This window comes from Anas acuta, chromosome 3 (genome assembly GCF_963932015.1).
Source record: "Anas acuta chromosome 3, bAnaAcu1.1, whole genome shotgun sequence".
In the NCBI taxonomy this organism is placed as follows: Eukaryota; Metazoa; Chordata; class Aves; order Anseriformes; family Anatidae; genus Anas; species Anas acuta.
Window position 1 is genome coordinate 31,493,887 of NC_088981.1, and position 25,467 is coordinate 31,519,353.

Here is a 25,467-nt window from a genome sequence, read left to right on the forward strand (position 1 = left end):
TCCTGGCAATACCTTGATTACTAATTTAATCATCTCACCCAACAGGAACACTTTTCTTTCTGTAGTTTGAAGTGCTTTACTACGTAGATCTCTTTTCAGATAGCCAGTCTCTCTTTTATCCACTCTTTGCTACTGCCTTTCATTATTCTAGCAACTGCAAACATTAAAATATCTGCTGAGTTAGACAAGCAATATACATTCAGCTTATTTAATCATTCTTCAGAATTAAAATTCTCTTTAATCCTTCAGTCCTTTCTGTAGTACACTTAAGTGGAGAGCATTAACTTTTTTTTTTTTTCCTTTTGAGTCACAGGAGCACGCTCCACGCAGACTGACGTAAGGCCAAAGAGATGACATTTTCAACGTGATGTAATTCTGTAGGCAACACTGTGGTGCCTTGTCACAAAATAGCAGCGTATTATGAGTTCAAGTCCAAACTGTAAATGCCCGAATATAATTCCTTTCCACTTGCCATACAAGATCCCACGCACAGAAGGGCAGAAATGCAGCAAGAGCAACCAGCAGCAAGACCGATACACAGACTTCTGGCCCGCATCTAAACTGTGACAATGGAAGTTCACGGTCCGAAGGCGTCACTTGGGCACCGTGAGACAAGGGAGAACAAATCTGAAGGAGAAAGGCAGTGGCTCTGCCACAGGAAGAGGAGCAAACCAGACAACCTCACAAGCATTTGGGAAGGCAGTGGGCACACATTACTGGTTTTTGCTGCCACAGCCAGGAACACCTACGCTGTGCCCTCAGGCATGCCTCGCCACCCCAAACTGACTGCAGCACCAAGTGGGGCAGACACCAAATCAAATAATTTTGCCCTCACCTCCTGTTTACAAGCACAGCTACGAACATTATGCATGCCGGTTCTGTTGGATGCTTTTGCAATCCTGCCCTATGCGCCTGACTGCCCTAAAAGGAAACATATCCCTGGCTAAGAGCAGAAAAATGCAATCTTTCCACGCTGCAATCTTGCATTTAACTTCTTTGTTGCTGGGTTACTTCAACATATTCTATTTCTGTTTGTATCAGCAAACTCTGAACAAATAGGAAAATAAGATCTTCTAGATGAATGAAACTACCACCACAAGCAGGCCACTATAACAAAGTAAACCTTCATTTTCCCTCTTGAGGGTATTTTTATTTTTAGTGTATTGTCTGCAGAGGTTGGATCCCGAGAGCTCTAACGAGATACAGAAGATCAGTTTCAAGTATCTAAGCATTCCTCAGCATTTAAAAAAAAAAAAAAAAAAAAATGACAATCCCTCCCCTGTTTATCAGTCAGTTCTTGCCACTTCTCAGCTAACGAACTTAGAAGGGATGACTTGAGGAGGCCTGGCAGCCTTGTCAAATCAAAAATGTGAGTAGGTTGCTGACCAATACCTATCTATTTTCTCACAGAACTGTGCACAGGTATCAATTTTAGTTGAGGCTTAACATTTGTATAGCCTTACTTCTTTTAGCATTAAAGCAGGGTGAGCCAAAAATCCCTTCAGATGCATGTGATCTTCCTTTGGGAATCTTATACAGCCTGGTCTAGAATTAGTAAATAAACTCTCCGTGTCTACTGAAACGCAGATAAAGGGCGAGTTATATTTGCAACTTCTTGTTCAAACAGTGCAAAGTTACTTACCCCTTATGCAATAAAAGTGACATGAGCCAAGACCTTCAACAGAAAAATGAGTCCTACAGCTGGAGTAGCACACAGACATACCAGTTTAGATTATAAACATGCATCCAAAAAGGCACATGATCCTTCACTATAGGATAATCTGACACCAAAAAAAAAACAAAACAACAAAGTTGTGCACCTATACCAATACAAACTATTTTTTACTTCAGTATTATTCAAATATTAAATAGCAAGCCATGAAAATCTGAAAGTACTTTATTATTCTGAAGTATAATACTGTGGAAAAAAAGTTTCTAAGCTTGAAAGACCACTTGGAGACAATGGTAAGCCTTCACACATTTGCAAAATTCTATGCCTGCTCATACCACGTTCACATTTACAGTAGCACCTTCCTAAATGAGTTAGACCCAATTAAAAAGCATTTCATGCACTTTTGCTAACTTACAGGTTTTAAGAGATTTGAGAAGAATGTGAAAACCTGATGCTTGGAAACACTGGGATCGTTTATGCAACAAAAAATATCACAAGTCTATAAAACTCAAGTACAGACCTGCAGAGAACCGGTCTCATCAGATTTTATTTACATTCCACTTCTCCACAAAAGCTCCAGATTTCTCTAATGCAGCTCTTTAGTCACTCAGCATCTACTCCCACCAGTCCTCCTGGTTTGAGTAAGACAAGTCATGACGGCTTATCAATGAGAATATGGGGATTAGCTGGCAGTCGTGCATGTCAGCAAACAAACAGGAAAAAAAAAAGGAGCTCAGAAGCTTCTCTTTGCTTTGCATGAATTTGGCAACTAGAAAGTTTGCTACGAGAAGTTATCAGAAGATTTGTTAAAAGAAGTTATCAGAAGAAAGAACATCTGGCAGTCACTTCGACCCAGTTAGCATCATCTTTCCCAACTGAACATGCCTCAGTCTCCTGACTTATTTTCATCCACTCTTCTTTTGATTTATCTGATGTGCTTGAAACATGTAAGTTGAAAATATTGTCCTTTTGGGGTGGAGAGGAATTTAATACTGATCACTGTTTTCTTTGTAATATCTGCCTTACCAGGAGAAAGATTTTATCAAAGACTTCCACAGCACTTCTGCCAACTCCTTTTTCACAGAGAACCTCTGAGATTTGATGTACGCGTTCATATCTGAAAAATCTTACACAAAACTTCTTCAAATGCCATTTTATCTCCCATTTTATTGGCAAAACCGCCTTCAATGCCTCAGGAGTTTTCTTCTAACTAAGCAGCTGATATTATCAACTCAGCACTCACTTCTTTTTTCTCTGAGCAGTATTTCTGTATTGTCCAGCTATCACAACAATTTTTGACTAGAAATGTTAACTCAATAAGAAGACCACGATCTAAAAGCCAACTAACAGTAAATATCAACTATTTCTGAATCGAGTAACCAATGTCCTAAAACACACTATAAATAGCCAGAGCCATCTGGCTGGTTTGCCCCTTCTCCTCATTACTTTAGCTCGTCTATCTCCAAGGACACAATCTTGCCATTCACTAAGCCTGGCTTCGCTGCCTGCCTTTTGCCTCAGAAAAGCAGCAGCAGGAGGGAAGATCACCACCAGTGACCCCCAGGGAGCTGCAATTGCTAAATCCGACTTCCATAACCGACCTCAAGTGTTTATCTGTTATTTCCACCACATTCCTTTTATTACAGTTGTTTGCTATCATTTAACCACAATTTATCTCATTTCATAACTCCTTCCCTATCTTTTTTTCTCCTCTCTCTCTCCCCCCTCTTGGCACTGTCTTACAACAGGAATATTTTCAGCAGAGCTGCAGAGAGACAAACACAGGATATTCGCCTTTCTCCCTAACCTCTTTGCAAACCTTCTCAAAGGAAAGCTGGCCTAGTCAAAACAATTTTGGCATCACCGTATCGGGTCCCACTACTCCAACCATTCCACCACCTTGGAGAAACAGCTAGCAGTCGGAAGAAATGAAAACTACCAGCAGAGGGGACAGGAGCAAGAAAATTCCTTAGGAGGGTTTGGGGTGCCTACACATACATGGTATAGCAGTTTGCTGCAATTTAGAGCATCTGTGAAACATCAGACACACCAGCAGAAGATCTGCAAAGCATCTTTGCCAGAAAGACATTGATCTGTCAAAAGCAAAACATGCACCTTACTCCCAAGGAGCAACTGAGCGTTCCCCTGGGAAGCCTTCCCCACTGACTCCCCCGGGGAGCTCCCAATACAGGGCCCCCACATGCTGCCCCTGAGCGCGGGGCGCTGCTCATTAACGCTGCTCATTAAGACTGCTCATTAACGCCACCAACAAAGGAGAAAAACAGGGAGCCACCCCCAGGCAGTCAGAAGGCCCACGGCTAAGGCCAGGCAGCAGATCAAACCCCCGTGCGCCTCCAGGAAAGATGAAAATGCCCCTGGGTTTGTGCACGTGTTTGTCTCTTGATGAAGCTGTTGGGACAGGCTGGTCCAACGCATAATGACAACATTGAAATGCAGTCCAGAAAAATGCAGAATGAATAAAAAAAAAAAATCCTTAAACCTTTTGCAGAACAGGAAACCCATTCTTGTCAACTCTCCCAAGCAGCTCCTACAGAATTTGACAAAAAGAAAGTTGCTCGGTTCTGAAAAGATGCAAAAATAAGCGACAGCACTATAAAACATGGTTTGTCAATACCAGAAGGAGAAATAGGAAAGTTCGCATTTATTCGTGGTGAATTACTACACAAGGCATCATGAAAGTTTATTATTAGGGTAATTTTTCGATCTGCAGATGTCAGAGTACTGTAAACACAAAGCCGGCATTAATAGTGAAATGCATAATTAGCATAGAAGCATCTAGGGAAGCCCTGTATGAATCTGTTTTCAGTTTGACTTGAAATGCACAGCTTACTAATGATACTTGCAGAGACATCAATATTGAAGTCCTCTTTCACCCTGAATGAAGAAGATTACATAGTAGAGGCAATAATCGTTCTTAAAGATTAAAGAAGAATAATCAGAAAATTGCAGCAAACATGGATATTTGCCAAGGAAAGCAAAATTTAGGCACTTGATAGGAAGAAAAACCTTGGGAAAGCCGTGTTAAACCAGCAATTAGGAGCAGAGAGTAAGATGCCTGACATGTCAACTCACGTATTTTTCTAAACTCCGGGAAAGGGTGTGTGTCACCTGAACAAGCATCACATAACTCAACAAAATGGTACTCCAGCTGAATATCACATTTAATTCCACACAACTAATTACAAGGAAAAAAAAAAAAAAAAGCCCAGAGGGGAAGAAAAGGAAGACAGGAAATCACAGTTGGATTGACTTATGAGGTGGTTTTCAGAAGGAGAGTATAGCTTAACTAATCACTGGCTGCGGAGCAGCAGCCAAGCAGGGCAATATCTCAAGTATTTAAATATCACAGCAGTAAGAAACTAGAGATAAAAAGTCAACCTCTAAGAATGAATTAGAGATAAAATTTATGGGATACTAACAACACCATACAAAAGAGGATCCCTGCCACACAGCCTTCCAAGAGAGCAGGCAATCTAACATTTAATTTACATTGGATGGAAGGCCAGTAAAGCACAATCAGGAGCATTGTATCTTTATCTCGAGAGAGAGAGACTGCATGACCTCAAATTTCCATTATTCTGTTAAACACTTCCAACTATATAGGCCAACAAAAGGCTTCAGAAGCAGCGTGGAATCTGTTTTTAATTAACGCTGCTCATCCTTTGCTTGTACATGCACCGCCTCGCAAAGCCCTCCTGCAGCTGCCGAGCCCCTAACGCAAACCTCTCACGCGGATCAAAGCCCATTCGACCCAACACGGTCACAGCAGACGTCACGCCCGCTGCCTGCAGAGACAGCCAAGAATTTTGCACCTTTCTGAACATGACTCTGCAGCAGATAAATGCTGTTACGGCTTGTGGCAACGCCAGTCACAGCTAATTATAACTTTATTGAGACGTTTTGGCAGGAACCAGAGGAGTTGAAGCAAGCAACTTGTAATGGGGTTATATTCCCAGTTCTGCCACCGAGAATACACGGCTCCGGCACACAGCTTCAACGCTCTGCTTCCTTCCTGCTGCCTCATCCGTGACACTCACCGAGCTTTGGAGGGATGCTGGGGAAGGCGGGGGAAGAAGGGGAGGAATGGCATGCCTGCCTCTCGTCTCGGAGGGCACTATAAACGTGCTCAGTGTTATTACTAGGAGAGCACTGGCAGAACTTCTGAGGACCTGTAAAACAGATGTTGTTCTCCAGAGCAGTCTGTGAGACCTGTATCAGCTGTGCAAAAGCACCCAGGGGAATCTCACAAATACCTCGATCTGTGACACGCAGCGTTCTTGTTGCAGGAAACTACGCTGGTTGCTGTCTACATAATAATTACTGGGTATAGTGAATGGAAACGTGGCTCTGCTACTAACAAGTTTTTCATCGAAGCACTGAGGTTAGAATAAAAATTACGTCCCTCTCCGTCTCACCGCCACTTCCTCTGAGTCCCTGCAAGGGAACCAAGGCTGGGCGAGGAATCTCACATCTGCCACTCCTCTCAGAGGGCTTTTGCTTGATGTTATTATAGAAAGTAGAATTAAAGGGGTGACTTTCCTGCTAGTTAAGAATAAGAAAAGATAAAAAATAAATTAAAAAAAGAAAGAAAGAAAGAAAAAAAGAAGCGGTTGATGTCGCTAAACTGGCTCAAAGCGTCTTTACGAAGACGGCACCCTCAAGGAAAGGCACAGAGAGCCGGGAGGCGGCCGGGACGTTGGGGCGAGGCCGGGAGACTGCGAGGATCCCCCACCGACACCCCCCCGCTGAACAAGCCCGAGGGGGCTCCCCCGGGCAGGCAGCGCTCCCCAGCCCCCCCCCCGGCTCCCCTGAGCCCCGGCACCCCCCGAGGGCTCCGTGGAGCAGCCGAGCGCCTCCCGCGGCGGCCGGTGCCGGGGAGCGGCCGGGAGCCGCCATGTCGCGCCGTGCCCCGCCGCGGCCGGGGCTCCCTACCTGCAGCTCCGCCCGCTCCGCCTCCCACTCGGCGCGCTCCGCCTCGAAGCGGCCCCACTCGTGCTGCAGGAAATGCAGGATGCCCGGCACGCTGTACTGAGCCCGGGACGCCGGCACCGGCGCGGCGGCACCGGGCACCCCCCCCACACCGCCGCCTCCTCCTCCTCCTCCTCCTCCTCCTGCCGCCGCCGCCTCTCCCGGCTCCAGCCCCGGCCCGCCGGCCGGCGGCGGCAGCAGCAGCGCGTTGTTGTTGTTGTTGTTGCTGAAGAAGACGCCGGGCCCCGCTTGCTCGTCCATGGCCGGGCCGGCTCCGCCGCCGCCGCCGCCGCCCCCGCCCAGCCGCGTCCCGGCAGCGGCAGCGACCTGGGCGCGTCCCGCCCGCCCGCCGCCGTCAGCGCCTGACAGCCGCCCCCGCCGCCTGCTACCGCGGCCCGGCGGGGACAATCCCGGAGAGCGATTCGCCGCCCGGCCGCCGGGGCTGCTGGGAGATGTAGTGCCCGCGGGCGGCGGGGGAGGGGACTCCTCCTCCTCCTCCTCCTCCTCTTCCTCACACAGCGCCGCGCTAGGGCTCCCTGGGGACACGAAGGGGACAAGGGTTGTGCAGCAGCTCCGCCAATGTCCACCAAAGGCTGCTCTTTCAGCTCCTGGCGGTTCAGTTCTGGGCTTGTCTGGCCACCGCTCGCTGTCAAGGCGTTGGGAACTCAGCATCCTTCACAGGATGAGTGGGGTTCCTGAAAAGCTTTAGGACGGCACAACAGCGCTTCTCATGAATTACCCCACTGCCTCTTCTGACAGGATAACAAGGCTTTTTCAGACTGATGGCAACACCACAGGTGGAGGGCAGGAGCTGTCAGCAGCATTGCTCTCTCACACCTTTCCCAGAAGCACAAAAACACCAAAGCTGGGCTTAGTTGCCCTGTTACACAAGAGGCTTGCTAAAGAGCAGTACACACCACCACCAACCACCACCAGGCTTTACAGCAGGGCTTCGTGCTAGCAGCCCTCAGACCTCTCCACATGAAGACAGGCAGATGTGGAAGGCTGCCTCAGCCACAGATGGGTGGCTGCCGAGCCGCGATGGGACATCCTCAGCTCGCAGCGTCAACATCAGCCCCTGCGTGCCCCACGAGTGCCCCGCTGCTTGCTCAAGCAGCGCTTCCTGTTTGGCTCTAGCTGTTCCGAAATTGCACTTGCTTCGTAACCCAGCCCTGAGAAGTTATAACTGCGGCTGGTGGGCAGCCTCTGAGCACTTCTAAAGAGGGGAAAAAGAATTAAGGAAGCTTGCAGAAAGGATCAGGAACCGCCGGGGAACGTCACCAAAAGCACCCAGCTGGGAACTCAGGCTGGGGGAAACCTGGTAGAGAAACAGGGCAGAACAACAAGGCTCACTGAGAAAGGAAGGAAACAGCGGAGAGGAAAGACGTGAAGGGGAAACGCAGCAACAAGCTTCATGAAAAAGCGCAGCAAAATGGCCAGCAACAACGAAAATGACGAAAAGGAGTGTGACAAAAAAAGAAAGAAAAAAAAGAACAATAAGCACTACAGACAGTTCCAGTTTTATTTTTTTAATCAAACGAAGTTTGATGCAAAAATATCATGTAAAACCACATGGTCATACTTTTCATATCCAGAGCAAGTAAAGCAAATGAAAACTAGAGAAGCATGTACACAAATGAAGGTTGAGCCTGTTGTATACCATCACAGTGTACATAGAAAAACCTCTCCCTTCCCTACATCTCTGTATCTATCTAGCATTATTTTCCCTTCTGCTAACGTTTTTACTGTTTTTCTACAGACTTTAGTTATGCTTGATTGCTACACATCCCCCCTCCCCCCTTTTCTGAGTTTTCAGATGTCTTTTTAACTGGAGTGTAGGCAAAACATGAAAGTGCCGAGATAAAAAAAAAATACAGTAAATAAAGACAACCTTGATTATAGACAAAAAGTTGTCAATTACTAGATTACCTGAAGGAGGGAGTGGGGGGGTGGAGGGGTGGAAAGAAGCAGGTTCTAAACTTTTCTAATTTTTACTTGCAAATTTTTTGGGTTCAGTTGTGTAGCAAAAGTTTCCTTAACACTTTCACTGAACTTTGCCTTAAATGTTGAACACATTCAGAACAACTGCTGAGCAAAATAGCATTGTAATGTTGAGCATTAAGATTTTGATCAACTTCAATCCCAGTATGCAAAGATGACAAAAATAGTGAAATTACTTTACTACTCATGTACGGCATACTATTTTTAGTGCTGCATGCATCTTTAACTCCAGTAGGAAAGGAACAAGACTTGAAAGCTATTCTTATTAACACATTTATGAAAAACGTTTGAAAGACTAGAGTTTGCATTTCTTGTTGTAGCGCAAACTTCTTGTCCTTGCTTTAGTGCTAAAAGAATCAGTGTGAAATAAAAGGCTTTCAGATATCTTTATGTTAAACATCTTTCACACACCAAATACAAAGAACAAAAAAGCATTACCTTGTCCTTCATTTTGCAAAGGTCTTCAAAGGAGCTTCTTACATAAGCTCTTATGGAAAATGAAAGACCAGAGGCAAGTGATTATGCAAAAATAATGATCTACAAATATTTCACCCAACTATTAATCATGTTCATTTCTATTTACTATCCCTTTGTTATATTTACGTTCAAGTGAAGCTTCTAAAATATATACAGTTTTTACAGAGTGCTGTTATATCCAGAAAAACACAAACAGAGAGAAGAGATGAAACCCAACAGTCCTAGTCTTCCAGTTACATGACTTCTCTATAAAGCAAAATGTATAGAAAGAGCCCTATGGAAGTCTACAAATTCAACAGGAGTGTCAAAAACTTCATGCAAGTCAGTCTTGTATATACAAGAAAATACATGGTTCTCTATTTCTGCCAGTATGAAGGGTAAGGTCTGTCAGAAGGCAGACATGACCACTGGGAGTTGCTGGCTCTTGAGCCGTAAGGTCAGCACAGCACACGATTTCTCTTTAAGTTCCAAAATCTGCAAATCAAACTCTCTCAGATGGGAACCATGTGCTTTTTTAAAAAATAGATAAATAAAAGCCTGGTAAGAGAAGGAAAAATTGGAGAAGCCTGGCTCACGCTTGTGTTCTGCTTCCTTACAGTTGGTTAAGGTGCAAAAGGCGCAAGTCATTTGGCTCTGCAAACTTTATCAAGACTACAGATAAGATATATCCAATGAGACTAAATTTTGCAGGAATCAGTAAATGTCTAGGAATCTGAACAAAAAGCAGCGCACAGTCATCATAATCAACTAGCGTCTGATAGAGAGACTGCAATAACACACAGCACCTTACAATGGCCAAATTCTATAGCTACAAAACTCCAGATAGCAGGCAGTCCTCTTTATAAAGTCATTTTCCAATGCATTTTCTCTTTTTAATTTATCTTAGGAGAGATAGGGTATCAGATTCTTGGAATCCTTTATTAATTTTCAAGCACGGAAATGGACCTAAATGAAATATACATCATATAAGTAAAGACGACTCATTACAACCGCATGCTTGATTGTTCACCTTGAGAAAGGCTTAAAGTTGTCTTTTTTTTTTTTCTCTTCATGCAAGCTGAAATGATTTACAGTGTCTGGCAGCCCCCTTCCTTAGTTTGTTTTAAAAGGAAAAAGTGCATACTTCTACACTCAAAATTCCCCATGGTATACAGTAAGTACTGCGTAACAGCTTCCCCTCTTCCCTCCATCCCCACTGTGTTAGTGTTGCCACAGTGGTAGCATAACAGTCACTACATTTCAGAAACCATTCAGAAAGGTTCAGGGTACCTTTTAAAAATAAATAAAACAATTTCATGAGATAGACAATAGGGGTTTTTGGTGGATAATTTATAACGTAAATACATAAATATGATCACATTCAATTTCTCAAAAATCTATACAAATACTATTAACACCACTTCCCTTGTAATGCATGGATTTCAAGTAATTACACAAAGCTCTACTAGCCTTTAACATACAAATTTCACAAAATTACAGACACATATGCAGTAACACATCAGGGATAATGTAATGCTTCTGACTAGTGAGCAGTCCAAAAATAATAAAAGTAATTCAAAAAAAGCTAGTTTTCAGTTTAATTGTTGGGGTGGAATGTACTGTGGGTGGTGGTTGCCTAGCAGCTGCTTTTGCTTTGCTGGCCTGACTTGCTCGGACTGCAGTTTCTAGACGTGTTTTTAATTCGGGAGCAGCTCCCATTACCGTCTTGAAAGCATGTGGGTAAAGTGGACCAATGTGCATTAGATTCTGAAGTGCAAACTCATGAAGATCCTTAGATACCGTAGATGCAGAAGCAAAGGCATTTTCATTCAGTAAATAGGAGATCAGAGTGGGAACAAGAAGTGCAAGCAACTGGACTCCTAAAAGTAAAAGAAAAAAAGAGTAGCAATCATATCAGAAGGAAACAAAACAAAACAAAGAACTGCATCAGTAACTAGTCTAATATGGGTTATTTCATATTCCATATTGACAATGAGCACTGTAATTAAAAATGAGCCTATCAAGAACAAACAATATGAAGACTGTTTCCTTGTCTTTGGTCACTCAAACTTTGCTTATCAGAATTATGCTTCAGACTTCTATTTTTGTTCACCACAGTTATTTTGCTCCTGACACATCTTTAGAGATGCCTTTGCACCGTCTGACTGCAGATTATTGATAACAGATCTTAAAATGTCGAGTGACTATCATATTAAAGGACTTTAAAACACTTTTGTGACAGAGAGAAACATTATTCAATTGAATCTGAAAAGCAGCCTCCCCACTGAGCATAACAGAACTGCTATTACTATGCAACTGTTCACTAAAAATTCAGGGACATTTATCTGGTATATTATATTACTCCATATTGGAAGGTATCAGTTCAAAAACTACCATTACAAATATGTAATGGGCTAGCAAAAACTAACAGGACCACAGCTGAAAATGGCACAGAGTTTATCTTGAAAACAAAAAAATCAACTAAAGTAGTAGGGCTAATTTTTCTATCTAGAGAGGATACAAGTACACCTCTGAAACGTGTAAAATGGTAACTGCAAATTTAGAAGAACTTAAACATTTCAGTTATTCTCCCATTTAACATGTGTTTGAAACAACTATGCCAAAATTATATCATCAGTGAAGAGGAATATCAACAGGGAATACATTTGGGAAAAAAAAAAAAAACAGTAATATCTTTACAATTGATTTTAAATGCTGATTACAATCAAGGTCTGCAGACTAAGTCTTTGGTTATTACATTGTTTCAGTTACTCTAGCTGAATTTAAAGATAAACTATAACATTGTATTCTATCTACCAAGCAAACAGAAGGCTCCATCTACAGATCTAGGTATTCTGACCAGTGCAATTCAATTTCTGGGGCCCTTTAAACAAGCTTTGTTGAGGTGGTAGAAGCAACCTGATAAAAGCAATGAATACGCTAAAATAAATAGAAGTTTAAAAATGGGAAAAAGTAAATTTACACATAAATTTCCAAATACAAGAAAGAAGAAACACTACTTCAGTTCACATTTAGATTTTTCTTTGTAATCATCAAACTCTGAAATCATACTGTACGCATTATACAAGCCCATGTATATAAAAGTTCTAGTAACAGAATCACAAAAGTGATGTTTTGTGATATTTTGTGAAAATAGCACAGATGTTTTGTGAAAATAGCATCAAGTTCTAAACTGCAAGAGTCCTAGTGTTCAATATTTTGTTTTAGAATTACACATTTTCTAGATAAATCTTTCTAGATAAAAATAAATACTTACTATTCTGCTCCTCACCAAGGGCAACCAATGTTTCAAGGACTTTAATTCCTTCCTGGACTGCTAACAGCTCCAGGTTGTTGTTTGGGCGGTTCCTTTCCACAGCTTTCAACTTCTCCACCATTATAGGGGCCAAAGAATGAATATACGGAGTTGACAGTGCACGATTGGTATGTTGGAACACAGAAAGCAGAAGCTGGTAACACTTGGCTTGAACCTAATGAAATCAAGATAAATACATTGTCCTCAAAGTTACTTGTTAACTCAGGGAGTTCTAATAAAATCTGCTATCTATGTGTGTGAGACACATGCACTACATAAAAAAAAAAAAAAAGCAACTACAACTAAGCAGGAAGGAAACAAAGTGAATAAGACCAGTTTGCAATAAGAGAAGCAGAAGCTTTTTGATTGTAGTTGATTCTAATTCTTCAGTTACACATTACTTCATGTAAAGACTAAGGGATTGTCTCTGTGAAATTTTTTAGGGTTGCTTTTGTGCCATTAAACAGCTTGGTAGTCTTCAATTAGAATTAGCTGCAGGTACAAAATGGCGTTAAACAACACAGACTCAAAGAAAAGAAAGGAATAGTTAATGTCATACTAGGCAGCCACACAGGTCCACAGAGAATGACATCTGTAAGCCTCAGAACTCTCAATGCTAACAGTAGATTGAATAGCATTTAATGTTTTTGAAAATACAATCTCAGAAGGGTAATGGAGTCTATAAAAATGACTCAAATCAAAGTGATCTTACATATAGGTGGTCTTTTATACACCTGTATGTGTAACTATAGAGTGAATTGGAACACATAGCCCTCTCCTCCCTTCCTTTCTATTCCTCCCCCGCCCTCCTCTTCTTGCTATAAGTAGGGAATAGTAAAGTCAACATCTGGGAAAATGACTCACTGATAGCCTTATCTGGAAGAACCTTTATGAATGCATTTGAGTTGGGTTCACAAAAGCCTTTCTCCAAAATGCTACCAAATAACCAAGAGCAGTTGAAAAAGTAAAACACTACAAGCATGTGGATGAAACACAGCACATTTTCAAACTACACTCAAGCCAGAACAGGAGTTATCAAGCATGAACAGAAACATTCCAGAGGAAGTATTACTGAACACAGTGATCTGGGAGGAGATGGGGGATGACTGAAAACAGAGATGTATAAATAAAAATATTGATTTAAAAAGACAGATAATAAAAACTAATAGTAAGAAAATACAAGTTAAGCAGCTCTGTTTGTTAATATATGACTGCAAGTTTTCTGTAGAGTTCAGTGTTTTAGGTCTGAAGTAATAACAACTCCTCAAATAATATTTCTGTGCTTTTTAATAGAGCTCCATGGTAGAAAAGTATGCTGAGTAATGCATTAGGAGAAAAATCTTTGACCTTGTTCAACAAATTATTCCTGTATCTTTCCATACCACTCCAAATAATTCCCTTCCCTTTACTCATTATTAATTAAGGTTATTAACCTTCAAAATAATGACTAAAGGCATGTGTTGTTGCTTTTTTTTTTTTTTTACATGCATGTGTAATTGAAGTACAAGTTTTTCAACTCCATCTGACAGCAGAATTCCATGTAATTTCCTTTTATTCTATGTATTTATAAATATAAATCTTGTGACTACTTTGCATTCACAGAAACCCACAAAAACTCCTGCAAGTTAAAGCCAGGGCTTCCTCAAAGTCTGTAAAACACACTCTCCCATAAAACTTACCAATTAGCATTAAGAGTCAAGGGTCTCTCATCTGAGAGCCTATAGATCCAGAAAATGAACTTGCCTTCAGGATATTATTATACAGCATATCTAACCTTTCAGGCTTTTGCAGGCAAGTACTAAAAAATATTCCTGTATTTCTTCTAAGACAGTGGTACTTCTAAAGAAGAGTTGTTCCTCCTCTCCATAATCAGTTCAATGCTTATATTACAAACAGGTGCCTCATAACTTACCCCAAACCCAGTAATGACTGGTTTATATTTTAAAAAATTTAGAATAAACACACAACAAGCATTACAGAGTATATGCTCTACACGTCAGCAAGGAGAGTGAGTGGACATAATCTGGCTGCTGTCAAAGCATTCCCTGTGAATTACAGAATTAGCATTAAGTTCCAGCTCACCGAGAGCTTGCCAGCAGGGTGGGCAAAGATGTACTTTGCTGTTTGTGTGTTTATACAGAGCTGACAGAGTAAGACATAAGTTTCTGCATGATAGAGCTGACACTTCCATTCACACGCTAAGATCTTAAGCAGTCTTTCATCCAAAGTTAGGCCTCAGAAGAGAACCAACTGAGTTTTATGCCCACAATGAAAAAGGCCAGCCGTGCTGCAGAGAACTCAGTCTGAACAGGATTCTAAATGCCTCGATGTGACCCTATGTGGGTCAGCATTTTCTGCGTATTTTCCTTCTCAGGGAACTCTGCAGTACTTGCTTGTGGAAAAACTAGAGATTTATTCAGTTTTAGCTCCCACCTGCAGCTTTGTATACCCATTCAACCATACTAACGTACACGTGGCTGGAACAGTTATGCTAAACTATAGAGCATGGTAGCCTGCTTGAGCAAAGTTAGGCTACAACTTTTTGTTTTCTCCCTTTAGTGAGAAAATGTTTCAGAAGACAATTCATAAAGACAAAGCAAAGGACAGAAGTGAATTTGCAATCTGTAGATGCCCTTGACAGTGACCACAGAATTATGTTTTCTCAACTGGGTTTTGTATGAACATATAAAATAAGCATAGGATTTACACAGAGTTCATCGGAAGTGTGGGCTGTAATTTTATCTGCAGAATATGTGGTTTAGTTTGTATTAGAAAAGATCAGGGTCAGTGTAAAAATCTCACTATTCTCTGGTATCCGTACTTTTTCCATTTGCTAAAATTTCACACAAACACACTTTTCCTTTAAAAAGCTGCATGGCAGGTACCTCACACAAGGCTATGAACAGACTACCTAAAAGCACTTGCTTTGGGTTGTTTTGATAATTAAGGAGTTGAAACTATAACACAATGTTGAAAGTTCTGGTTATTTTGACAAGCAGTATCTGTCTCTGAAGTAAAGGCATCACAAAATATTCAGGAAACATAGTAAATGTATCACAAGTACTTTTTCTCAGCTCTGTCTCATTCACATTCCTGTATCATGATCTTACCCAAGGATCACTGGAATTTAGCGCATTTTTAAATCTGTTTATACATCCATTTTGCAAAGACTGCACTCCAATTATTTCAGTGCTTGCTGACCAAAGGAAGAGAGCAATAGCTGTAAGTATGCTTACTTCATCAAGAACAGGCTTAGAGGTTTCTGAAAAAAAAACACGAAAAACAGACTGTTAGCTGACTCCAAGAAGGAGTTTGAATTTATTTAGTAAAACCAGTGAACACAAGGAAACTCAAAGACAAAATAAATGTACTTTAAAAGACTTGCAACTGCATACAAATACACATTTTCTCATTACAGAATCACTTTATTGTTATTTGACTGTGACTGAAAATTTAAAGCTGAGCAACTCTTTTCTAATGGTTGTTTAAATAAAGTGATTCAAACTTTCCAAAACAAATATCAAGCCAAAAACATCATGCACACTTCTCTGAACAAGTCACATTTTTGTTTTCAATCTGTAAACAAGGTGGGGAAATGTATTTTTGAAATCTTTTCCCCATTAAAAATATAATTTGTTTCTTTTTTGTTGTTGTTGTTCTCTTCAGCTGATACACCAGAGTAAGAAACTGATAAACAGCAGGCAATAACTTTCACATAATGTGAGGTTTTACCTAACAGACAAGTTGATCTGATGGCTATCTGTCACCAAAAAAAAAAGTAGTCCTACTTTAACCGTCCCTTCTTTTCTTATTCATCTGTATTTGCAGTTCTCAATTTTTTTTCTCCTTACACCAGCTCTTCACGGATCTCATTCATGAAGCTCCATCAACAGGGGAAAAAATTAAGTACTTCTCTGCTGGTTTTGTTGCCAGATTGCTATGACTCTCAGGGGAGAGCAGAACCAATGAAGCAACAGACAGCAAAAACGAAGGCAGCATGACATCCTTCTACAGATGTCAGCTAGTCATTAGGTTGGCTTAGCCACGATGTGGAAACTCACTTCAAAAAAAGGACTCCGAGCATTAAGTGACAAACATGTGGCAGGGTTTTGTGTTTTGTTGTTGTTTGGTTGGTTTAGGGTGGTGGTGGGCTTTGTTTTGAATTTTATTGAATCACGAGACTTGAAATTGTATGCAGCAGACCTTGCTTAGATTCTTGGTGATATGGCCCACTTCACAAAAGACTGGGAAGGAACAGGAAAATTTACATTCTTGCAACGAACTGTCTGCAAAGAGCCTAGAGACCAATAATGTTTGTAGAAAGATGAACTGGGGAACTTTTACAGTAACAAAACGCTGGAAGACAGGAGCTGATATGACAGAACGAATTAGAATTTCGACTTGGATAATGCAAATACACTGATCTTTCCCCTTCAGACATTTTCAGGACTGTTTGCAATTACCTACTCACTCCCTATATGTCACATGAGTAACTCCATTCACGCTTCTCTTTAGACTCCATAAATAGTTCCTTGGGGATGCAATGGGATGTTTTTTGGCTGGGCTGCCATTATGCAAATGACAAATCTTTGTGTCTCTTTTTTTGCTAACTATGCAACTGAGACTGTACATCTTTTTTGCTTTTTGAAGAGCAAGGCAAAGTACAAATGGGAACAAACAGAAGTAGTCTGTAGTTCTCTAAACAGACACAGCAGACATCCTGCTGGTGGGTAACAGATTTTTTTTGGCAGGGGTAGGGTTTTTTCTAACCACTGAAAGCCTGCAACAGTATTGTGAATTTTCTACTCCAGTATGAACTTTGCCACAATTATCCCTTGCTGTCTTCACATTCATTCACTTTAACATTCACTGTCATTAAAAACTACACAAATCTTGTCAGCAAGCACTTAAAAGATATAGACTGCCATTTTCCTTGAGGTTTAAATTGAAGTGTTGAGTCCATATATACAGTACGGAACAATCGCAGTTTCAGTAAACAGATCTGTTTCTCTACAAACACTGTTTTGGCAACTAAAATCTCCTTTCATTTAAGCTAGCAGGTATTCTGTTGAAATAGGAAAGGAGGGGTGGAAATGATAGTTTGCTCGGGCATTGCCAACACCTCTAGAGTTGCCAGTAGTCACAGAAATTGACCCATGGCCTAGGAAGTGAAGTGAATTCAGCTTGGAACTCCTTCAGACTTTACTTGCGAGACACTGATCAGGTGTCAGAAAGATTGATTGGTATCAGAAGGTAGATTTCCAAGTTCCAGAAGCAAGTCACTAGCTGAAACTATGAAGACTGATAAAATTAGCTGGGATGAAAATATGAAGCACAAAATTAATACTTTATGATGGAATTCAAAATGGCAGAGCAAAGTCTAAACTAGTATAGCAAAATACCCTGAAGAAAGCACCTGAAGAAAGCAGACCTGCAAGACGAGTTGCAAAAGGCAACATTTCTAATAGGAGGTTACGACTTATATTGCCAAAGAAAATAGACCAACAAGGAGAAAACTGTGAGGGAATCTCCTAAGGTATACCTGTATTTTCTTAAAGACAATGTTGTGTTTGGCTTCAAAACAACCTGCTACATAACTTCTATTAGTTAAGCTGTGTGCACTCAGATCTTCCCCATTTCAGTTTTACAACCAATTCACTGCCACTTTTAATTTCCAACCCTCAGATATGCAACCTATTAAATTATAGACAGACACAATACTTGCCTTTTCATTAAGGCAAAACCCAGCTCTCCAAGTTTCCTGCACTGCAAAACCACTTACCAGGTTGCGAGTATTCCAGGACAGATGCCAGAGTACTGCGGATAAGACTTGCCCACTGTTTTTGAGTTTCATCAGTCTTGACTGTTGGAAGAGTAACAATAGCTTTTATTCCTTGAAGGGCTGCACTGACTGGAGGTGGGACCTGATTATCTGCTGATTTTACAGCTGTTTCTTTCAATACTCTTGTAATTAGAAAGAGGATAGTGGGCAGCACTGTCATGCAACCTAAAGAAGACAAAGTAGAATTTCTGGAGTTAATTTCAAACAGCGTGGTAGATAACCTCTTAAGCTTTCTCAAAATAGTTATACATGGCTAACAAGATAAACTGCTAACAAGTAATATGTGCAGGTCAGTATTTTTACTTCAGTAGTACTGGTGAATTAATTTGGTGTATAGCATAATCAAACTCATACAAGCCAACATTTGTTATCAATTCACAAATGATTCAGCTATTAAAATTTTTCCCTGCATAGCTTCCATGAGAGAATTAAGTATCTTAAAACACGATCCGCATATATCTAGGATCCTGTAAAAAAAGAAATACAGTAATTGATCTGGAAGCAAGTGTCCAGGTTAGGGCAGTTTCCAAGGAAGCTGGTGGTGTTACAAGCCTCAGAAGCAGCATGAGGAAGTCCATTTGAGCAACTTACACTCTGGACAAAAGCTGTAGTCATGTGGTTACTCTACAAAGGAGACAAAAATGATCCTCCTCCTACAGCATTACTTTTCTGAAGAAATCAACAGCTACCTGTAAGTTTTATGCAGCCAGTCCTGCCTTGTGCAAGTTAGGCGAACTAAAGAAGTACTGGTCAAATAACACAAAACCTGACTTTAGACAAACGGGAACTTCAACAGAACAGGCTTTAATACTGCATGTAGACTCCAAGCACCCTTAGGATTGAAAGAAGAGTAGCATTGAAAGAATGGAAGTATTGGGTTTAGGTGCACAATATCAATATACAACTCATTTTAGGTAGTTAAGTCTCTTTCCATACCTAATTCTGCCTCATCTTTCCACATCTGTGGAAAGAAGAAATACTTCTGAAATCCGGTGAGGAGAAATAAACTTGGCAGAACAATTACAACCAGAAAGGACTGCTGGAGGTAAAACACCCTTTTCAAAGCAGTTCCTCTAGGTCAAATTGCCCAGAAAAGAAGAAATTAAATGAAACCTCTCAGATAGCAACAAATTCTTTGTTCACAGTTTCCATTAATTCCAAAGTTCCAATTAACACAAACGTTTGCTCACATACCATCTCTTCTCCCTGCAGCCATCAGCTGCATACATCAATAGTTTTGTAGCTACTTTCATAGGTCACTGCCAAACGCTGGCAGTCATGCCTTCACTCCATTCAAACAGAAGCAGTATGATTACTCTTCTTGCCCAAAAAATAAGGAGAAAGGAAAAAGAGCCAAGAATCAAATACAATATAGTTCAGGGCTCCAGATCACCTCAGAATTTGCCTTTTTTTTTAATATTAAGAATTTTGGGGCATGAATTGTCTATTTGAAGACAGCCCATGTTGTTTCCTGAGCATGATTTTGTCCAAATACATTATTTACCATTCATTTAATTTAGCTAAAGGATCAACCTCTAAAATGTCTTGTCTACATCAGCACATAGAACTTCCTAGAAATCCATGATAAGCTCCTAAATGACGTTTTCTCCAAAAAACAAATCTTGAAGAGCAGGGCTTCCAACATATTTGTATCCTTTTCTGCTGAACTACACTCAGTGCAATTACTGTAGTTTAGACATATACTTTGTGACAGCCTTCCTGAGCAGAAGAAAGCTCCATTTAGTTTAGAGTTGCATTTGGGATGACTGTCAGCCACTGGCTGCAAAATAAAGTGTACCATAGCTGAATTGTGCTAGTTTTTCCTCAATAGCACTCTTTATCATACAGCTGCTTCTCAGGAACTTAATTCTCCCTGAGATGCCAATCTTCTATTATAACATGATTAAAACTGGTCACCAGGCTTCAAAATCATGAGAGGTAAAAAAGGAAGGGAAAAAAGCAATAGAATCGTAATGAGCTCATTTCCTCAGCAAACTTAGAGCACGCATCCAAACTTCGAATCATTTTCTAACGTTGGCTCACTGGAAGAGCCTGAGTTCTTACATTATTCTAGAACCTAAAAATCATTTTCAATAGATGACCCTAAAGTACCCTGTAAATATACATTTTGTAGGTTTTGTAGTATCACATGTCCACTACATGTTCCCCTACAGTAACCACTCGTAGGTGTTTTATCAATACTTTACCTGCTGGAGAACAGAGAGAAGGCAGGTCTGACAGTATAGTAACAGTGGCAGCCACAAGACGAGCACTCTCCTCAGAGAGGTGGGATTTGGCAGCAATGTGACTTGGAGAATCTGACACTTTTGAACTTAGATGGGGCATGTGCCGTACTAGGATAAACATGAGCAGTTCCATGGCTGCAAATACTAGAGATTTTCCAGGCACAAGTCCACCACTCTCACCTCCCTCTCCTAAAACAAGAGGATTTTCTTTTTCTTCAATATCATCTTCATCTGAAAAAAGGAAGAAGATAGTTAAAATAAATAAATATGAATCTCATGCCAAGGATTACATGAAACACTAAAAGTTAAAAATCAAGAGGAAAAATTCGCTTCACAGTAAAATACTACAAATATGGCTCATGTCAAACTAAATGCTCTAGTTAGAAGGACTTCAAGGGATTCAAGATACTTTAGAATTATTGTGATTGCAGCAATACTTTATAAAAATCCATCCAGAACTAGAAAAAAATGTAGTAATACACAAAATAAAAATTTGACTTTTTTTCCTTCTAAATCAAATGACAAAATTAATGGCTCTGACTGCCAAATAAATGATCATTACAAGTTATTTTTAAATTAATGGCTATAAATTAAGTGTCTAACATTGACACATCTTTTTTCAGCTTAAGCTGAATAAAGAAGAGGACAGAAAAGCACTGTAAGATTCTATGTCTAACTTGATGATTTCGGTGCATTCAGTTCGGAGAGTCTCTCTTTTGAATGGCAGCTCAGTCAGCTGCAATCTTTGCTTCTCCCATTACACAGCAACAGAGATTCAGCAAGTCAGAGGTGGCCTGAACTACTCTATGAATTTAAATGATTGCTAGTGTTATCACATGCAGTGATTTGAAAAATGAAACTTACTTGGCCTATGGTGAACAATTCCATTAATTCACATAAAGGAGCAGAGCTCACATTTTTAGCTGTGTTGCATTCTCAGGTTTGAGCAAAATCTTCTATTTTCACTTGTAAAATGAGTAAGGGCTAACATTTTTTTTTTCCGAACAGTACGGTGTGCCAGAACAAGATAGCAGTTTTCCTCAGTAAAATAAATACACTCAGTATTTTACTTTGCTTCTTTCAAGTGAAATAAAACATGGCAGAACTAACCTAAATAGATACGATCAAATATTTGCCATGTTGCCACCAATTTACCCAGCAAAGATGGGAAACAGTACATCCAATATGAGATTTTTAAATAAATGGTAAAGGGATGCTTGAACAGCTCTGTAGAAAGAAGAGGTTACTAGAAGTATGTCAGAAAGCAGCTTTTGGACAGATTCTAATATCCTTAAATCAAGGATATTCGTAAAGTAGAAGCAAACTAACAATTTGCTGACAAAAAGCCAAGGCAAAACATTAGAAACTGAAATACAATACCAGAAATGGGGATTAAAGAATAAAGAAATAATTTTACTGGTGCTCTATAAAGAGAAAGTAGAGGAATAGGACTTAGCTGAACATGAAATCTCATAAAAGTTTCAGCTGAAAGGGACCTCCATAAGTTATCTGGGTCCAATCTCCTGCTCAAAACAATGCCAACTGGAAAGCTAGAACAGGTTGCTCAGGGTCTTGCCTGATCAAGTTTTGAATACCTCCAGACACGGAGATACCACATCATCTCTAGGCACCCATGCCCGTGGCGTCATTTTTTTTTTCCTTGTATCCCATTTGGATTTCTGTTGTTGCTGCAACTTGTGTCCGTTGCCTCTTGCCCTCTCATTATATGCCTTTCAAAACCATCTACCTTGTTCTTCTCTCTAAATCTCCTTTAAGAAGGGAAGAATGTTATTCAAACCCATATTAACCCTCTCTTCTGCAGAATAAACATCTTCACATCATTCAACATCTTGTGTCATACGTCATCTCCATAAGAAGCTTAGCGGACCTCAACTGGTTACTTTCAGTTTGTCAACATCTCTCTTACTCAGGATGGAGAAGGGGCTAAGAAAATTATCACCGCTCCAGATGCAGCTTCACAAGCAAGTTGAAAGGAAAAATCATTTCCCTTGATTTAATGATCTTGTTCTTCTAATGCAGCCCGGTAACAGAGTGTTCAGCACTGTGTGGGGACACCAACTGATTCACCTATCCAGTCCACAAGGTTTCTTCCAGTTGGTTTAAAATGGCTTCATTCACCCCCCTCTTCTTGGTTAAGCAGTCTGTGACCAACAAGAAGAGCATCCTTGAATGGTATATCACCAAATTCCTCTTAGCGGTACCAGTTCTGACCTGTCAAAGAGGCATGGCTAGCCTTAGATGCCTACTCCAGCACCCTGTTCTTGTCTTCTTGCCAGTCCTACAGCACTCACCAACCAGATGTCTAGAGATAAGAGAAAGCTTTTTGTTGCTGGAAATTATAACCTTGCAGCTTCCACCGTCGTGGGAGCCCCATACTCCAGGACCCTATTCCAGCATAGCCTTTGGCTTTCCCTCCATATAAGAGGTGGGGTTGGGCTCCTGCCCCAGCAGAATCTGTGTTGAGTATGCTTTTCCCCCATTTGGCTTTCCTGATGCTACACAGTCTGCTCATCTTCACATCCCATAGGTGAGACCAACATTACCACTAGCCCTTGCTACACAGACAAGAACCCAGAGGACAGTCACATCAGGAGTTTCAACTGGATTTCAAGGCAGGTCACCAGATCTCTCATGTGCCAGAAATGACTATTCCTCAATCAGCAGACTGTGTCTTGCTGTGTGTCACTGCCATCATTATGCTGACTAGCAGTCTTGTACAGTCTTGAGAATCACTTCTGGGCTGCACAAACATGTCTTTCAATGCTGATTGCCTTGCTCCTGTTTGCACACACCATTCTCAGAGCCCTTGGTTGGTGACACACCTTATGTGACATCCACTTCCTGGCAAGATCTGGTTAACAGGCTGGTTTCACACTGGTTCCAGTAGCAGGTCACTCAACTTGTGAATGACAGTTCTGCCAGGGACACTCCATGGCACCCCACAATGCGGGCTGAACCACTAAGCTTCAGAAAAAAAGTTAATTGAAATGCTAAAATGTAGTCAATAAGGAAACATTAATGAAACTGAGCAAGGTGTTCCTAAGAGCTTAGTGTGGCATGTTGGGTATAATTTTCATCACTCATGTTCAAGAAAACAAGACATGAAAGACTGATTTCAATGCTCGGAGGAAGAAAAACTACATCTTACAACAGTTAAGAAAACAGCAGGTAAGATTATGACCATATCTGCAATATCTGTGGAATACACAGCATTTTCTTCCTCAGTGTAACGATACTCTAATGCATTGAGTTCTTTTTCCAACATGAGAACCCGTTCCTTATTTATACTGCAAAACAAGCCATGTTTTCAAAAATCTTACTTAGGGTGTTCCTTTTTTCTTGCAAATAATCTTGAGCTGCTCTTACTATCTGCTGGACAACTCCTGTAACCAATAGCTGGACTGAAGGAGGATCCCAGGTCAGGAGGAGTCGATGAAGCACACTTAAGAGTTCAACACCAAGGAGCTACAGTAAAACAAAATATGCATTAAAAAAATAAATTAGGGCTTACCAGTTCCCAATTACTACATCACTTGGTTACAACAAGCAAATACTTCTCCCACACAAGAATAATTACAGGTTTTGTAATCGTCACGAATGAAAGATCATGACCTAGGAAAGCTAACTGTCATAACATGCTCATACAGTACCTGATCCTCTGCAATATGGATCCTGGCACAAGGGGAATCCAATAAAGTATGAAGTGCTTGTAAACAAGATGTGACATGTTCAACAGGCTCTTCAGGTCTTGGGGAACAGAGGAACTGTATACTAACACCTGAAAAGACCAATTATTAAAAAAGAATGTTCACTTCTTCAATTATATAAACTACATTCACAATTACTCTATTAAAATCACAATAATCACACAAATACTCTACCAAAGCTATGAAGAACAGCAGTAGAGAGACAGGAGTAGACACAGAGAGAGAGACAGAGATTTCAAAATGCTATTGTCCAGACAAGTGATGCCTTTTAAACTTCTTAGATTTCAAGCAAAGTATCTTTTCTTATTTCCATAATGTGCTGGTACTGAGCTTTAAATTCTCAACTCTTACCCAAAATTAAGTGCATTCGATCTTTGTTCAACTCTGGTAAAGATTTAGTAGTAGGTGGAGTTCCAGGTGTCTGGTTTAACATAATAGATGTAGCACGTTTCTGTGAGTTAGGCATTGCTGCAGCAGTCTCTTCAACTGATTCTGAAGCATTAAATCCTGTGCTGTTCAACCAAAGCGCCACTGCATGTAGTATAGGAGCCCAAGAGTTTCGATAATGCAGTCTAGCTGTATCAATTGTTTCTGGAGTGTAAAATGCTCCTCCTGTTAAAGTAACAAAGCAAAGGTCAATTCTGAAATTCTCTGCAAATAACAGACAAAAAGCATGTACTCTGAATTTCTTAGTTATTTACTTTGGATATGTTTGATCATGCATATATTCAGATGCAATCCTTGTTAGCGACAGTGCATCCCAATTCTCCTTGTGAAGAAGCAACGTTAGTACCTCTCATAAAAAAGTGCAATGGCTATGACAGAATAGTAAGCAGAGGAAAAAGAGGCAGGCAAAGGCATCAGGTCTTGCAGCATTTTTCATACAGAACACTCATTCTTAACTCAATTAAATATTATAAGACAATATCCACAACATTCTCAAGAACGGACTACGTTTCCTTACAGTAGACATCTTTTTTGCACTTGATGTCAAAGTATTAGGGGTGTAGAAGTATTATTACTTCTACAAAGACAAGGCATCGATCATCTCTGTGAGTCAGATAAAAAATATTTTCATTGCAGACTGAAGGAAAAAAGCACGCAAGCTTTCAACATACATTGCTGTTACACAAAAGCAGAAATTGATTACTTGCATTATTTTAAGAGATGAAAAACATGCCTGCCAAACAATTTAAAGAAGAATTTGAAAATCTCTA

General features: G+C 40.5%; 2 protein-coding genes across 10 annotated transcripts in view; both read right to left on the bottom strand.

Annotated features, from left to right (window-relative positions):
- Positions 1-7,348, bottom strand: part of STRN (striatin) — a 69,201-nt gene extending 61,853 nt beyond the window's left edge. For all 4 annotated transcript variants that reach the window (XM_068676439.1, XM_068676438.1, XM_068676437.1 and 1 more), the window contains exon 1: positions 6,626-7,348. In XM_068676439.1, the coding sequence (XP_068532540.1) occupies positions 6,626-7,333 (708 nt within the window). In that variant the 5' untranslated portion in view covers positions 7,334-7,348. The remainder of the gene's footprint in view (positions 1-6,625) is intronic.
- An 821-nt stretch (positions 7,349-8,169) lies between these two features.
- Positions 8,170-25,467, bottom strand: part of HEATR5B (HEAT repeat containing 5B) — a 56,519-nt gene continuing 39,221 nt past the window's right edge. For all 6 annotated transcript variants that reach the window (XM_068676432.1, XM_068676429.1, XM_068676431.1 and 3 more), the window contains 8 exons: positions 24,602-24,862; positions 24,194-24,321; positions 23,864-24,008; positions 20,484-20,753; positions 18,217-18,441; positions 15,545-15,696; positions 12,396-12,609; positions 8,170-10,998 (listed from right to left, as the gene is read on the bottom strand). In XM_068676432.1, the coding sequence (XP_068532533.1) occupies positions 10,694-10,998; positions 12,396-12,609; positions 15,545-15,696; positions 18,217-18,441; positions 20,484-20,753; positions 23,864-24,008; positions 24,194-24,321; positions 24,602-24,862 (1,700 nt within the window). In that variant the 3' untranslated portion in view covers positions 8,170-10,693. The remainder of the gene's footprint in view (positions 10,999-12,395; positions 12,610-15,544; positions 15,697-18,216; positions 18,442-20,483; positions 20,754-23,863; positions 24,009-24,193; positions 24,322-24,601; positions 24,863-25,467) is intronic.